The sequence below is a fragment of the Jatropha curcas genome, chromosome 6, assembly GCF_041381405.1.
Source record: "Jatropha curcas cultivar XTBG-Jc1 chromosome 6, XTBG_Jcur_1.0, whole genome shotgun sequence".
In the NCBI taxonomy this organism is placed as follows: Eukaryota; Viridiplantae; Streptophyta; class Magnoliopsida; order Malpighiales; family Euphorbiaceae; genus Jatropha; species Jatropha curcas.
This window is the reverse complement of record NC_143156.1, coordinates 29,248,010-29,260,892: the sequence shown is the minus strand read 5'-3', so window position 1 is coordinate 29,260,892 and position 12,883 is coordinate 29,248,010. Positions and strand designations below refer to the sequence as shown.

The following is a 12,883-nucleotide window of genomic DNA, read 5'->3' as shown; positions in this document are numbered from 1 at the left end:
AAAATATGCACTAAAAAAAACAAAGAGAGAGAGAGACTAGTAAGTTGACATGCAAATGGCCATCTCAAGAAAAAGGACATTACTTTGAAAAAGTAGTTCTCAGTGGGCTTTCCATACCTAAAAATATAGCCCCGAAGCCCTCAGTTTTACTCACCCAGTCTGTGTTGACGGACGCTCCTTCTCCCCTATGCTCCTTGCGGTTCTTTTACTGCTTTTCTGCATTTTTTATTTAGCTTTATTGCTTTCTTGCTTTGTTAATTGGTCACTAAAATTGAACTAATTAATATTCCCCTAACGAGGAGCTTAACCTGGAGTTAAGAAGTGGCCGACGACTGACTCAGGTAATAACGAAACCCTGTCTATTTAATTTCAGCATAATTTGTATAAATTCTCTTCGACTCCACATTCTGGCATAAATGCATTCACGTCATCCATTAAGCAATTAAACTGCCTCAATTAAATACGATTAAGCTTAAACGCTCGGTTAGTTAATAATCGTGGTGTTAAAGCCTAAATCCGACAATATTGGCTAAAAAGCCTATTTAATCTATAACTATGGTAATCGCCTTTATTTCGAACAGTCCAACTTAAGTCCAATTAATCAATAATTGTGGCTAAAAAAGCCTTAATCAATCACGTTTTGGTAACAAATTGCCTACAGTTGAGTCAATCACATTTTGGCAACAAATTGCCTACGGTTCAATCAATTTTTGGCAAACAAATTGCCTATAAGTAAGATTAACCACTTTTAGCGACAAATCGCTTAAATCAAAGCTTTGGCAAAATGCCTTAAAATTAATCAATCTTTTGGCTAAGAGCCTTAAATCAATCATTTTGGCGACAAACGCCCAAATAATCACTTTTGGCAAACAAATTGCCTAAATCAATCTTTTGGCTAAAAGCCTTCAAATACCAACTTTTGGCACAAATGCCTTAATCATTTTGGCGACAAATTGCCTAATCAACACTTTTGGCAAACAAATTGCCTAAATCAAACCATTTTGGCTAAAAGCCTTCAAATATCCACTTTTGGCACAAATGCCTTAATCATTTTGGCGACAATCGCCCAACAAAACATCTTTTGGCAATAATAAGCCCAAACATCAATTTTAGGCAAACAAATCGCCTAAAATCAATCATTTTGGCAATCAAATTGCCTAAATCACTCTTTTCGGCTAAAAGCTTTAAATCAATCAATGTTTGGCAATAAAATTGCCCAATCAACACTTTTGGCAACAAACGCCTAATCAAATCAATCAATTCTTTGACAAAATGCCTAAACAAAATGTACAAAGCATACACACACTCATGCATTAAGCATACCCATTCAAAGCCCTTTAAAAAAGGCCCATCGAACTACGTCGACTTTGATCTTCCATTCAAACGGAAGTACGTAGGCACGTTTGGGATTTAACCCCGAGCGGCAAGTTGAAATCACCTTAAACATGTCATTCACCCTGCAAAGCATTCACTTCATTTGGTTAGTTCATCAGCATGACATAGTCTCGGGATCCACCTCGGGTTCGTAGACTGTGCCTTAAACATTGGGATAATTAATCTAGTAATTAGGTTAATTAAAATCAGAGTCAACTTAGGGTTTTTCCTAGTTTACCCTGAAATAATTAAATAAGGTGGCGACTCACACATTCACGTGCATTTCTGCCCTTAGTCATATTCATCATATGCCTAGCATTCGGGGTAGGGGTTCACATCAGTATTAATATGAGATTTAATGATCTGAAAAGCATTATCTATCCTGATAGTATATTAGTCCCTTAGTTTTCAGGGTCACTAAAAAACTTGAAGTTTTAGTCTTCCATTGTGGAGATAACCTTCTAAGTTTTAACTCTATAGGAATTAATGGGCTCTTTGTACTTTTGGTCTTGTTTTTTCATCTATGCTACTATTTCTGTTTGTCTGGTTTGTATCACAGGAACATACTCAATTGCTAGAAATGAGACTGATCAACTAGCCTTGCTCGATTTCAAGGCCAAAATGGCTGCCGACTCTCTTGGAGTCATGACCTCATGGAATGGCACCATCAACTTCTGCCAATGGTATGGGATTAGTTGTGGCCGCCGGCACCGAAGGGTCACAATGGTGGACCTCAGTTCCTTAAAGCTCGTGGGCACCATATCTCCTTACGTCGGTAATTTGAGCTTTCTAAAGGTACTAGACCTTAGAAACAATAGCTTCAACCATAATATTCCTCCTGAAATTGGTTGTTTGCGAAGACTACAAAAGCTATACCTAAACAATAATTCACTCACTGGTGAGATACCATCCAATATTTCGAGATGTTCTAATCTCATTCGTTTAAGTCTCAAGAGCAACAATCTGTCAGGAAGAGTTCCTGTAGAGCTTGGCTCTCTCTCGAAGCTTCAATTTCTTTTTGTAGCTAGGAACAATCTAACGGGAACTATCCCTCATTCTCTTGGAAACTTATCTTCTCTTACTCAACTTTATGCAACGTTAAACAACTTTGCTGGAAACATTCCTGATGCTTTAGGACGACTTAAAAATCTTAATTTTTTAGGCCTCGCTTCATGTAAGTTGTCTGGCGTTATCCCTTCTTCAATATTCAATCTTTCTTCAATTACAGATTTGGATATATCAGACAACAATTTTGAAGGATTTCTTCCTGCGGATTTGTTCATCTCTCTTCCAAAACTTCAGTTCGTGGGTTTTGCTTTTAACCAATTTACCGGTCCCATTCCTGATTCAATGTCTAATGCTTCCAATATAGTCATTCTTCAGTTGGAGCGAAACAATTTCACAGGAAAAGTTCCTCCTTTAGAGAGATTAAATATTCAAACGCTTCGTGCTGATCACAATCATCTTGGAAGTGGAGAAGTAGATGATTGGAGATTTCTCTGTTCTTTGACTAATTCCAGCATTTTGCAAAAGTTGAATATCGGCAAAAATAACTTTGGTGGATCCTTACTTGAGTGCATTGGCAAGTTGTCATCCCATCTTGATGAGTTATCTCTATATGAAAACCAATTATCTGGAAGCATTCCAACTAGTATTGGAAATCTGGTCAACTTGTTGGATCTGGATCTGGATGACAACAAACTTTCAGGTATGGTTCCCCAAAGTATTGGGAATCTGCAAAATATAGTGTTTATGATTTTCGATCAAAACAACTTCTTCGGACCTATTCCATCTTCTCTTGGAAACCTCACAAAGTTGAATACACTTTCTTTTGCTGGTAATAAGCTTCAGGGTACTATTCCTTCAAGTCTAGCTAATTGCAACTATTTGCAAGAGCTGGATTTTTCTCAAAACAATCTTAGTGGTATCATACCCCCACAAGTTATTGGCCTCTCATCCTTGTCAATTTATGTTAGTTTTGCACAAAACTATTTCACCGGTTCCCTTCCAACAGAAGTAGGCAATTTGAAAGCATTAGGTAGCTTAGATGTATCTGACAACATGTTATCAGGTGAGATACCAAAAAGTCTTGGGAGCTGCACAAGTCTAGAATACCTATACATGAGCGGGAACCGTTTCCAAGGATCCATTCCTTTGTCTCTTAGTTCATTGAGAGGTCTTCAAGTTTTGAATTTTTCTCACAACAAATTGTCTGGGCAAATTCCTGGATTTTTGGCTAGCTTTAATTCATTGCTCAATTTGGACTTATCTTTCAATGATTTTGAAGGCATGGTGCCAACTGATGGAGTCTTCAAGAATGCAAGCATAATTGCAGTTATGGGAAACAGCAAGTTGTGCGGAGGCATACCTGAGTTCCAGTTGCCTGTTTGCCACTTGAAAAGATTGAACAAAAGGAGACTAAAGGTAATCATTGATACCATAGCAGGAATATCAGGAGCAATTTTGGTGGCATTGTCTTTTCTACTACTTTTGTGGTTTAAAAAGAAAAGACAGAAACCCACTTCACCCAATTCAGAAATTTCTCTTATAGAGCTCCTGAAGGTGTCATATAAAGATCTCCATAAGGCCACTGAAGGGTTCTCATCAGCTAATTTAATTGGTAGTGGCAGTTTTTGTAACAACCGCCGCTCGATCCCGAAAGACCCAACGGTGGATGCCACATTCAGTGCCGGAAGCACCGTCCTAACCTACATATAAATCAAACAATCATATTATGAATTAGAAGTGACTTAGTATTCATAAGTTTAGCAAGTAATGATATTTTGTTTTGAAAATGATTTGGGAGAATCCTACAGAAAAACTGCAAGAGTTTCCCCTAAAAATAGAAGTTGCCAAACATATGAATAGAAAGCACTCCCAAATTCAAACTCTAAACCCCATCAAACTCCAATAACAACACAATAGCACTTCTATAATTTCATAACTCCATAGTTCCTCAATAACATTATAATATTCATCACTTCAATACATTCATTTAAATATATCAACATCTAATATTCTAACCATTAAATAAGTTCCAAATTATTCTCCCAATATATATACACCAAAATAATTTACAATAACATGCTTAAGTTATAAATTAAATAATACAGTCTCCAAAAATGTAATCATTATACATGCCATAATTCTTAGTTACAGAAAAATACTAAGTAACTACCAAAAGATCTCTTCAGCTCTGATGCTACTCTTCAGGTCTTTAAGCAGCAAGCACAATCTCCAACCTGCGCGTGATAAAATCAACGCGCTGAGTATAAAACTCAGTGGTGCTCATAAAACACAACAAACCAATGTTGTGATGACAACATACTTAAAAATCATTTATATACATAAAATCATTAAATTTGAACATGCAGTACATATGTACAACAACACATCATGCTTTAGAAATTCATTTGATATCATAAATAAGTTATGGTAAACTACGAGTTATTAACATAATGTGATCTCATTTATTTCACTTCCTTAAAACTATTTTACAAGGGCTCACATACACTTAGGAGAAAAAGAAGCAGATAAGTTTTAATAGCTTATTCATAATGGCCTTAGGTCGCCAACCTTTTCATAACATATAGAGCGCGTCCGCCCTAACATAAGACACCCACGTGCCTAGCATATGATCATAGCTTCTTATCATAATGGCATCAAATGCCGAGCATGCTCATCATACATAATAAAATCAAATCATGCATCAAATCCACACCAAGTATATTAGAGCCCAAAAACATTTCTCATAAAATTCATGTTCTTTAGTCTTTTCATAATAAAAACTTAATTTACACTTAAGTAATTCATAAAAATTCTCATACTTAAACAAAATGACTTAACATAGAAAAATTCCAGCATAAAAGTAACATTGACCTTTGCTGTGTCTTTAAAACATAACTTGAGTTATGGGTCTCCAAATTAAATGAAATCAGAGTCATTAGAAAGCTAAGACAAAATCCTACAAATGTTATGAGGGATCACAGCCCAGATCAATATGGAAGATAAAAAAACAAAGCTAGGAACACAGACTAACAGGCCAGACCTGATTCAGCAGAACCAAGTCCAATGTTTATTGAATTCCTACTAAACCCCAAACTCAAATTAAACCAATTCAGAACGAGAGAATTCTCAAGACATAGGGAAACAACTTTTATGAAGACCTCAGAACCTAATCTTGTCATTATAGTGGTCAAAATGGGCACTCAATTCAGTGATGCAAGTGGCCCGACACAAACAGAGTCAGTTTGGGTGTTTCAGCCATAAGTTGAGTTATATATCTCCAAATTGGACACAAGAGGATGGGTTGGAAAGCTAAGACATAGACCTACAGCTTTTATGAAGGACTCAGACACAGATGGAAATTAGAAAGGATTGAAAAATGGTCCTAAATCTCACTCAAAATCACATTTTTTCCAAATTTAGTTTACTTTAGCCATGAAAGGAACATGAACCACAAAGATACAAGGTAGAAATGTCACCACAACATAAATACTCATCAAACATCATCCAAGAGCATGTAATGGCAACCAAAATTCAACAAATCAATCATTTCATACAAAATCTCAAAATATACACATAATAGCATAAAGGCACAAAATCAAAATTTTGAATAAGGTAAGTGTGTTTATGAACACTAACCTTCAAAACAAGCTTTAACAAGCTTTAATCAAAGCTTCTCAAGCTTTGGTCTTGCCTTTATCCTTATTAGAAGGCTCTCCACCCTCTACATGGAAGAAACTCAAAATCAAACAAAAAAAACAAATAAAAGAAGTAATTGGAGCATGATTAAGCATGTAGATGCTAAAAGACAACTCTAAACCCAAAAATAATGAGATTATCATAAAATCACTTACTTGACCCAAGTAGGAAAATCACCAAATTCCTTGAAATTAGTCACAAAAAATGACTTATCTAGCTTCACTCTCTAATATTTAGTGCTTAAATCAAGTTGGATGGGTGAATTTAATGTGTTTACTTGGTAAGAATTGAAGAAAATGAAGAAGAAGAAGAAGAAGAAGAAGGAGAAGAAGGAGAAGGAGGCGTGTAGGAAAAGGAGAAGATGGACAAAGTGTTGCTCAATAATTGATAGTTGCTTTTAATAAAGCAACTAAGGGTATTTTGGTCTTTTCTCCAAATTGGAGGGTGTTTTGGTCTTTTCTCCAAATATTCTCCAATTAAATTCCTTCAAAATATTATTTATCTCCACAAAACTCTCTAATTTATTCCATAAAAATAATTCCTTAAATTTCCTCCATAAAAATAATTGCTCAAATTTCCTTACTTAATATAGCACCATAATTCACTATTCACTAATTATCTAAATTCTCCAAAAATATTCCTTACTTACTTTCTACCCATAAAAACCATGCATACATGCTCCAAAAATGTTAAATAAAATATAAAACATAAATAGTAATTTTTTCGGACAAAAAATAATACCAACTTCCGAACCGGTGGTACTATTCACAGACCGGTAAACTACTATTAAAACACAGGACAAATGGGGCATTACAGTTTTGGATCTGTATATAAAGGAATTCTTAATGAAGAACGACAAACAATAGCTGTTAAGGTGCTTAACCTCCAATGCCATGGTGCAGCTAAGAGTTTCATGGCGGAATGTGAAGCATTGAGGAATATCAAACATCGAAATTTGGTCAAGATTGTAACTGCATGTTCAAGTGTGGACTATCAGGGCAATGACTTCAAGGCACTAGTTTATGAGTTCATGGTCAATGGGAGTCTTGAAGAATGGTTGCATCCACATGTTCTAGTAAATAGGATGCATGAGGGGTACAAGATTTTGAATCTAATTCAAAGAGTGAATATTGCAATTGATGTTGCTTCTGCAATTAAGTATCTTCATCATCATTCTGGGACTTCAATAGTCCATTGCGATCTCAAGCCAAGCAATGTGCTTCTCGATGATGCAATGACTACCCATATTGGTGACTTTGGGCTGGCAAATTTCCTTTCGTATAGCATCCACAATAATTTTTCTAATCAATCAAGTTCTGCTGGATTAAGAGGAACTATTGGTTATGCTCCTCCAGGTAAGCAGTTTTTCCATTCTTTTTTCATCTTAGAAAAATTTCAACTTGATAGGATTAAAATGTGATGTCTAACTTGTAAGGATTGCAGAATATGGACTAGGAAGTGAGGTTTCCAAACAAGGTGATGTTTATAGTTATGGCATTCTCTTGTTGGAGATGTTTACGAGAAAGAGGCCTACGGATGACATGTTTAAAGAAGATTGGAATCTTCATGAATTTGTAATGTCAGCTTTCCCAAATAGAGTGAGTACAATTGTTGATCCAATTCTCATTCAAGAAGGAGGTCAATCAGATGACAAAATTACGATGGAATGTTTAATCTCCATACTTGGAATTGGAATTTCTTGTTCAGTTGAAGCACCAACAGACCGGATCGACATCGGTGATGCTGCTATAAAGCTTTGTTTGATCAGAGATAAGTTAAAAATCTCCCAAGGAAGAAATGCACGCTTGAGAAATATTACTCATATATAAATGAGAAATATATAATATTGTTTGTTAATTAATAGAAGGAAAGTTCCATAAACTGCAGTTGGTTAACTAATATATAGTATTGTTTGGTATGCTTTCTTTCTTCTTGGGTTAATTATATGAGTGTTGATTGCAAAAATTTTTAGTTTAGATACCAAAGGAGTATCTGTATATAGTTTTGGGATACAGAAAAGAGACCAACAGATGACAGTGTTTCAAGATAGTTTATGCTTCACAATTTCTATAAAACCTTGCCGGAGAAAATGGCTGATACTGTGGATCCAAAAATGTAGCATGGTATAAACAGAGCAAGGACCAACAATAATGCTTGTTTTCTGTGCTCAGTCTTGGGGTTTCATGTTCTATGGAGATACCTGGAGACCGGAGGAAAATAGAAGATGTAGTTATAGAATTACATTTGATAAATAGGCATCTTATGGATTCAAGTTAAGACCTTGTTAATGTTGGTTTAGAAGAGCAGAAAATTAAGGAAGAGAAGGAAAATTCTGCAGAGAAGGAAAAATCTGCAGATTTTGTAAGTATGGAAAAACAAACATTCACATCTCATTATATTCATTATAGCATAATGAAGACATTTATACTAAAGCTATTCTAAAGTTTGTTCACCAACCTTCCATAAGTCAAAGAAGTTTGTTCACCAAACCTACATAAAAGCAAGGTAGTTCGCCTACTTCTTGACTTGAACAACGTACAACAAAATCTAAATGACTTTAACAAAATTTCTCCAAACACTGTCAACAACACTTGCATCAATTTTAGCTTCAAGTGCTGTAGCTGTAACTTTAACACTGCTCTTTGATGCAAGAGTTGAGACAAACACCAAGTCTATTCCTAAGAAATTCAAATCTTGGTTTTTGCAATGCCTTGGTGAAAATATCTGCTGTTTGGTCTTCAGAACTGCAATGAACAATCTGAATTTTATTTTCCTTTTCAGCTTCAAGAATTGCATGATACTTGATTTTTATATGCTTGGTTTTTCCATGGAAGATTGGATTCTTAACCATAGCAAAAATTGATTTGTTGTCACAAAGTATTTTAGTTGGATTCTCTTGATGAAAATTCATAATTATCTTCAACTCCTCCTCCATGACAGCTCTCCACTCAGGCAATTTTAAGGCTTCATCCACCTGAGTTGGTTCAAGTGAGACAACATTACATCTACTGTAAATTTCTTCTAGGGATCTGGTTCCTCTAATTGCATACTCATCTTCATCTGATTCATTTTCATTGTCAACTGGAAGTTCTTGCTCTTGCTGAAAATGATATTGTTCAAGAACTGATTTAGAATTTCCGGGCTCCATTTTACTCCAATCCCATTCACCTTTCCCATCGAATTTGACACTCCTGCTGACATACACCTGTTTAGTAACAGGATTCAAAATTCTGTAGGCTTTGGATTCACTGTTGTAGCCTACTAAAATTCCTTTTTCAGCTCGTTGATCCAATTTCCCTCTTTTTGCATTTGGAATAAATGAACATAAGCTTCCAAAGATTTTGAGATGACCTACTGATGGTTTAACTTCAAACCAGCTTTCGAAAGGAATTTTTCCATCAATAGCTTTGGTTGGAAGCCGATTTTGAAGATATACAGCAGTGTTTACAGCTTCAGCCCAAAGAACTTTGGGTAGATTTTTCTCAAACAAGAGACATCTCGCCATATTCATCACAGATCGATTCTTTCTTTCACTTACACCATTTTGTCGAGGTTGTATAAGCTACTATTAATTAATGGTGAATGCCCGCTTCTTGCAAATATTGCTTGAATTAATTGGATGTAAATTTAGCCCCATTATCAGACCTTAAAATCTTAATTTGGGAGCCAACTTGATTCTCTACACATTCCATTTCAATATTATGTGTTTGAACTGTAAAGTATGAAGGATTCTATTCAGCTTCAGCTTCTTTCTCAATCTCATCAGGTTTTTCTTGCACTTTCTTGGCATCCATTTTTGCTGCTTCTCCATACTTCAGTTTCTCATTCTCATCAGTCTTTTCTTGCACTTTCTTGGCATCCATTTTTGCTTCTTCTCCATTCTTTAGTTTCTCATTCTCATCAGCCTTTTCTTGCACTTTCTTGGCATCCATTTTTGCTTCTTCTCCATTCTTCAGTTTCTCAATCAAGTCTTTATTGTGACGTTGAAGGATCTCTGCAACCCAACCGCGGAGTTGCTCAATGGCTGCCTCGTCTATTTGTGACATCAAATACATTGTCACATAATTAATTCAAGAAAGCCTAATCCACTCCAAACAAATTAAATTAAAATAAAAGTAATTAATTAAGTGGCAGAAATAACCAAGTCTTGGGACAGTATGTCCTTGAGGGTGCCTTATAATTAGAGGGCTATCAAAAGCAGTGGCAAGTTCTTCACTAGGCAATCTCAGCCAGTCCTTGGCTCCTATAAAATGGACTGATTTGATCTTCATTATGTCCTTATAGGCAATGTCACATATCCTTGGATCTCTAAACTTTGCTCCTGAAATTGATATGAATAATTTCATAGGTGGATGTTCCTTCAAAACTTTTCCCTGTTTCACCAAATTATGATGTTTTTAGTGGCTAATTATTTAATTAATTGTCTGCCATGTTGTAATTAATTAAGCAAATATATATATATATATAAAAATTGTCAAATATATTTTAACTGGAAAATTATAAATTACCTGAAGTTGGTAGCCAAGCAGCAGGGCTGAAAGTGTTGCACCCTGGATAAAAAATAATTAATATTGAAGTTTTATTATTAAGATAGATAGAATTCAATTATAAATAAATAAATTTAAATGATTTCTAGTCTATATTTTCCAATTATACTTCAAACAATAATATCGAACACACTTTTTACTTAAGTTATCAAAGTTAGGTTAAGTTTATGTGGGGGCCTATTGGCTCGGGTTAGTACTTGGATAAAATAAATCTTTCCTGTACATTATAAATTTATAAAATTTAATCTTTTTGCTAATAAAAAAAAATACAATTTTTAGGTGCTGTTCAACAATACTAATTGTTTTGGCTAAATGTTAAGGGAATAATGCTTCATATTTTATTCTCCTATAGCCTTTAAATACTAATATAAAAATCATGCTATCAAATAATAAAAAGGAAAAAATACGATTTTATTTCTACATTTTGAATTAACTACTTTATCTTTGCATTTAAAAAATTACATTATTTTATCCTTGTAGTTTATCTCTATTAAATGAAATTATTCTTCTGTCAATTACAGATATAAAATAGCATAATATGTTGGGACGAAAATATAATTTTCTCTAATAAAAATAATAAAAATGATATTTTGCTTATTGTCAAAACACTAAATATTACTTTAAAATCTATTTACGAACATAAATAGAAGCAGCAGAGCAACAGTACATGCCTGAGAGAAGCCGAGCAAACCATCAAAAGGACCTTTAGTTGTGATATATTCACACAAATAAGAAATGCACATGTCCAGGTTTGTATACTCCGTAAAATCCTGACTAGTGAAACATTTCAGAAACTAATTAATTATGTATCCAAAATTCTAAATAAATGAGAATTTTTTTATCTCTTCCATAAATTATACCTGGTTGTACTGGAACCACTCAAAGTAGGGTGGTGGGAATATGCCTTCTATATCGGATTTGCCTCCAGCAGGGAAAATTCCATTTGGAAAATTCTACATTTTGCGTATAATTCTAAAATACTTATTATGCAAGTTATTTTACAGAAATAAACAGCGTCTAAATTTCAAATTAAATTATATTTTAGTCTTTGAACTTTTAAATTTTATTGAAATTATTGATTTTTAGATAACACAAACTCATAAAAAATATGTAATATGGCAACTCTCCAGAGTTCTGACAATTTACAAGGAAAAAAAAAATTAAAAAGAAGAAAATTACATACCAAGTCAAAATGAGCAAGAATAGAAGGATCCCATTTGCTAATTTGCTTCTGCAAAAAGCTTCCACTAGTCCTAAATCCATGGAGGCAAAGTATTTTCATCGTCTTTTCATTCTCCATTCTCATTTCTTTCTACTCTGAAGACCAAAATTCTGTATATTTTGCAGGTAAAATATAAAGACCAATAACAAAAATATTTATTATGTGGGTTTTGTAAAAGAGAAATAATGGTAACTAACCCAAAAATAAATGCCATCTTCTCAGCTACCAACCTCTCTTGTGGTTTGGTTTGTTTTGGTTGGTACAGCACGTGCCACCTCTGTCTGCGCTTCACTTGCAACTTCCAACTGCACTTGTCTAGTCTTTATAAGTTATTGTTGAAAAGTTACGCTCAGGGGTGTGCAAAATTTGATTAAATTCGAAAAATTACGATCGAATCAATCTTGTTTGGAAATTCAATTAATTGACATAGTTTGGGTTTATAATTTAGATAATTTCAATTTTAATTTCTTGTTCCACTATAGAAAATAAATGAATTTTACCTAAAAATTGAATTAAAACTGTTTGATTCAATTCAATTTGTATATAAAAAAGAAACTCTGATATTAAATTTTTGGATTTAAAATTCAATTTGAAACTAAATTCTAATTTTACACCCTCCTAAATAAGAGTTTTGGTTATATATATTAAAAATGTTTGATATTATATTTAATTATAAATTATATATAAAAGTGGAATAAAGTTAATTTTGTAATAATAATCCAACAAATGGCAAGAAGAAATTTCTTCACCAGTAGCTAGGCATTTAATTAGAATAATTGAAATCAGTATCATTTTCTTGAAAATTCAATTTGTTGGCCAATTTCAATTAGCAATTTAGTTGCACAACCAAAGAATGATAGATATTGAAGAAATCCAAGAGATTTCTCGGTAATCATTTTTTAAGTTATCATTTCTTTCTAAAACAAAGGTTGACTATATGTTGACCTGCACTGACAAATGGCAATTGCTGATTTGCTGATTTGACCTGACAAATTTCTTCACCAAGAAACAAGAGGCTACTTGACTCTTGCTTTCT

At 34.0% G+C, this 12,883-nt stretch overlaps 1 protein-coding gene and 1 pseudogene across 4 annotated transcripts; one reads left to right on the top strand and one right to left on the bottom strand.

Moving 5' to 3' along the window:
- Positions 1–1,860: 1,860 nt before the first annotated feature.
- On the top strand, positions 1,861–7,907 carry LOC149495896 (putative receptor-like protein kinase At3g47110 pseudogene; annotated as a pseudogene). The gene is made up of 3 exons (XR_016321381.1): positions 1,861–4,003; positions 6,876–7,433; positions 7,522–7,907. The product of XR_016321381.1 is annotated as a putative receptor-like protein kinase At3g47110 pseudogene (transcript).
- LOC149495895 (uncharacterized) lies at positions 4,406–11,998 on the bottom strand. 3 transcript variants are annotated; one of them, XM_089722993.1, is made up of 8 exons: positions 11,809–11,998; positions 11,486–11,578; positions 11,297–11,395; positions 10,587–10,628; positions 10,220–10,451; positions 6,234–10,111; positions 6,019–6,103; positions 4,406–4,616 (listed from the first exon to the last, which is right to left on the bottom strand). In XM_089722993.1, the coding sequence occupies exons 1-6, from the start codon at positions 11,929–11,931 to the stop codon at positions 9,810–9,812; spliced, it is 891 nt and encodes a 296-aa protein (XP_089579119.1). In that variant the 5' UTR covers positions 11,932–11,998; the 3' UTR covers positions 4,406–4,616; positions 6,019–6,103; positions 6,234–9,809. The 3 variants fall into 3 exon arrangements, with proteins under 3 accessions (XP_089579119.1, XP_089579121.1, XP_089579120.1); XM_089722995.1 differs by lacking the exon at positions 11,486–11,578 and having other exon boundaries at positions 11,297–11,399; XM_089722994.1 differs by lacking the exon at positions 11,486–11,578.
- Positions 11,999–12,883: the final 885 nt, after the last annotated feature.

Bases quoted from the DNA above. Each gene is read 5' to 3' on its own strand.
- LOC149495895 (XM_089722993.1), bottom strand. From the start codon at position 11,931: ATGAGAATGGAGAATGAAAAGACGATGAAAATACTTTGCCTCCATGGA. The intron at 11,579-11,808 runs GTATGTAATTTT...CGCAAAATGTAG, and splicing joins TTCTTGCTCATTTTGACTTG to AATTTTCCAAATGGAATTTT. The intron at 10,629-11,296 runs GCATGTACTGTT...TTTTTTATCCAG, and splicing joins GTTTGCTCGGCTTCTCTCAG to GGTGCAACACTTTCAGCCCT.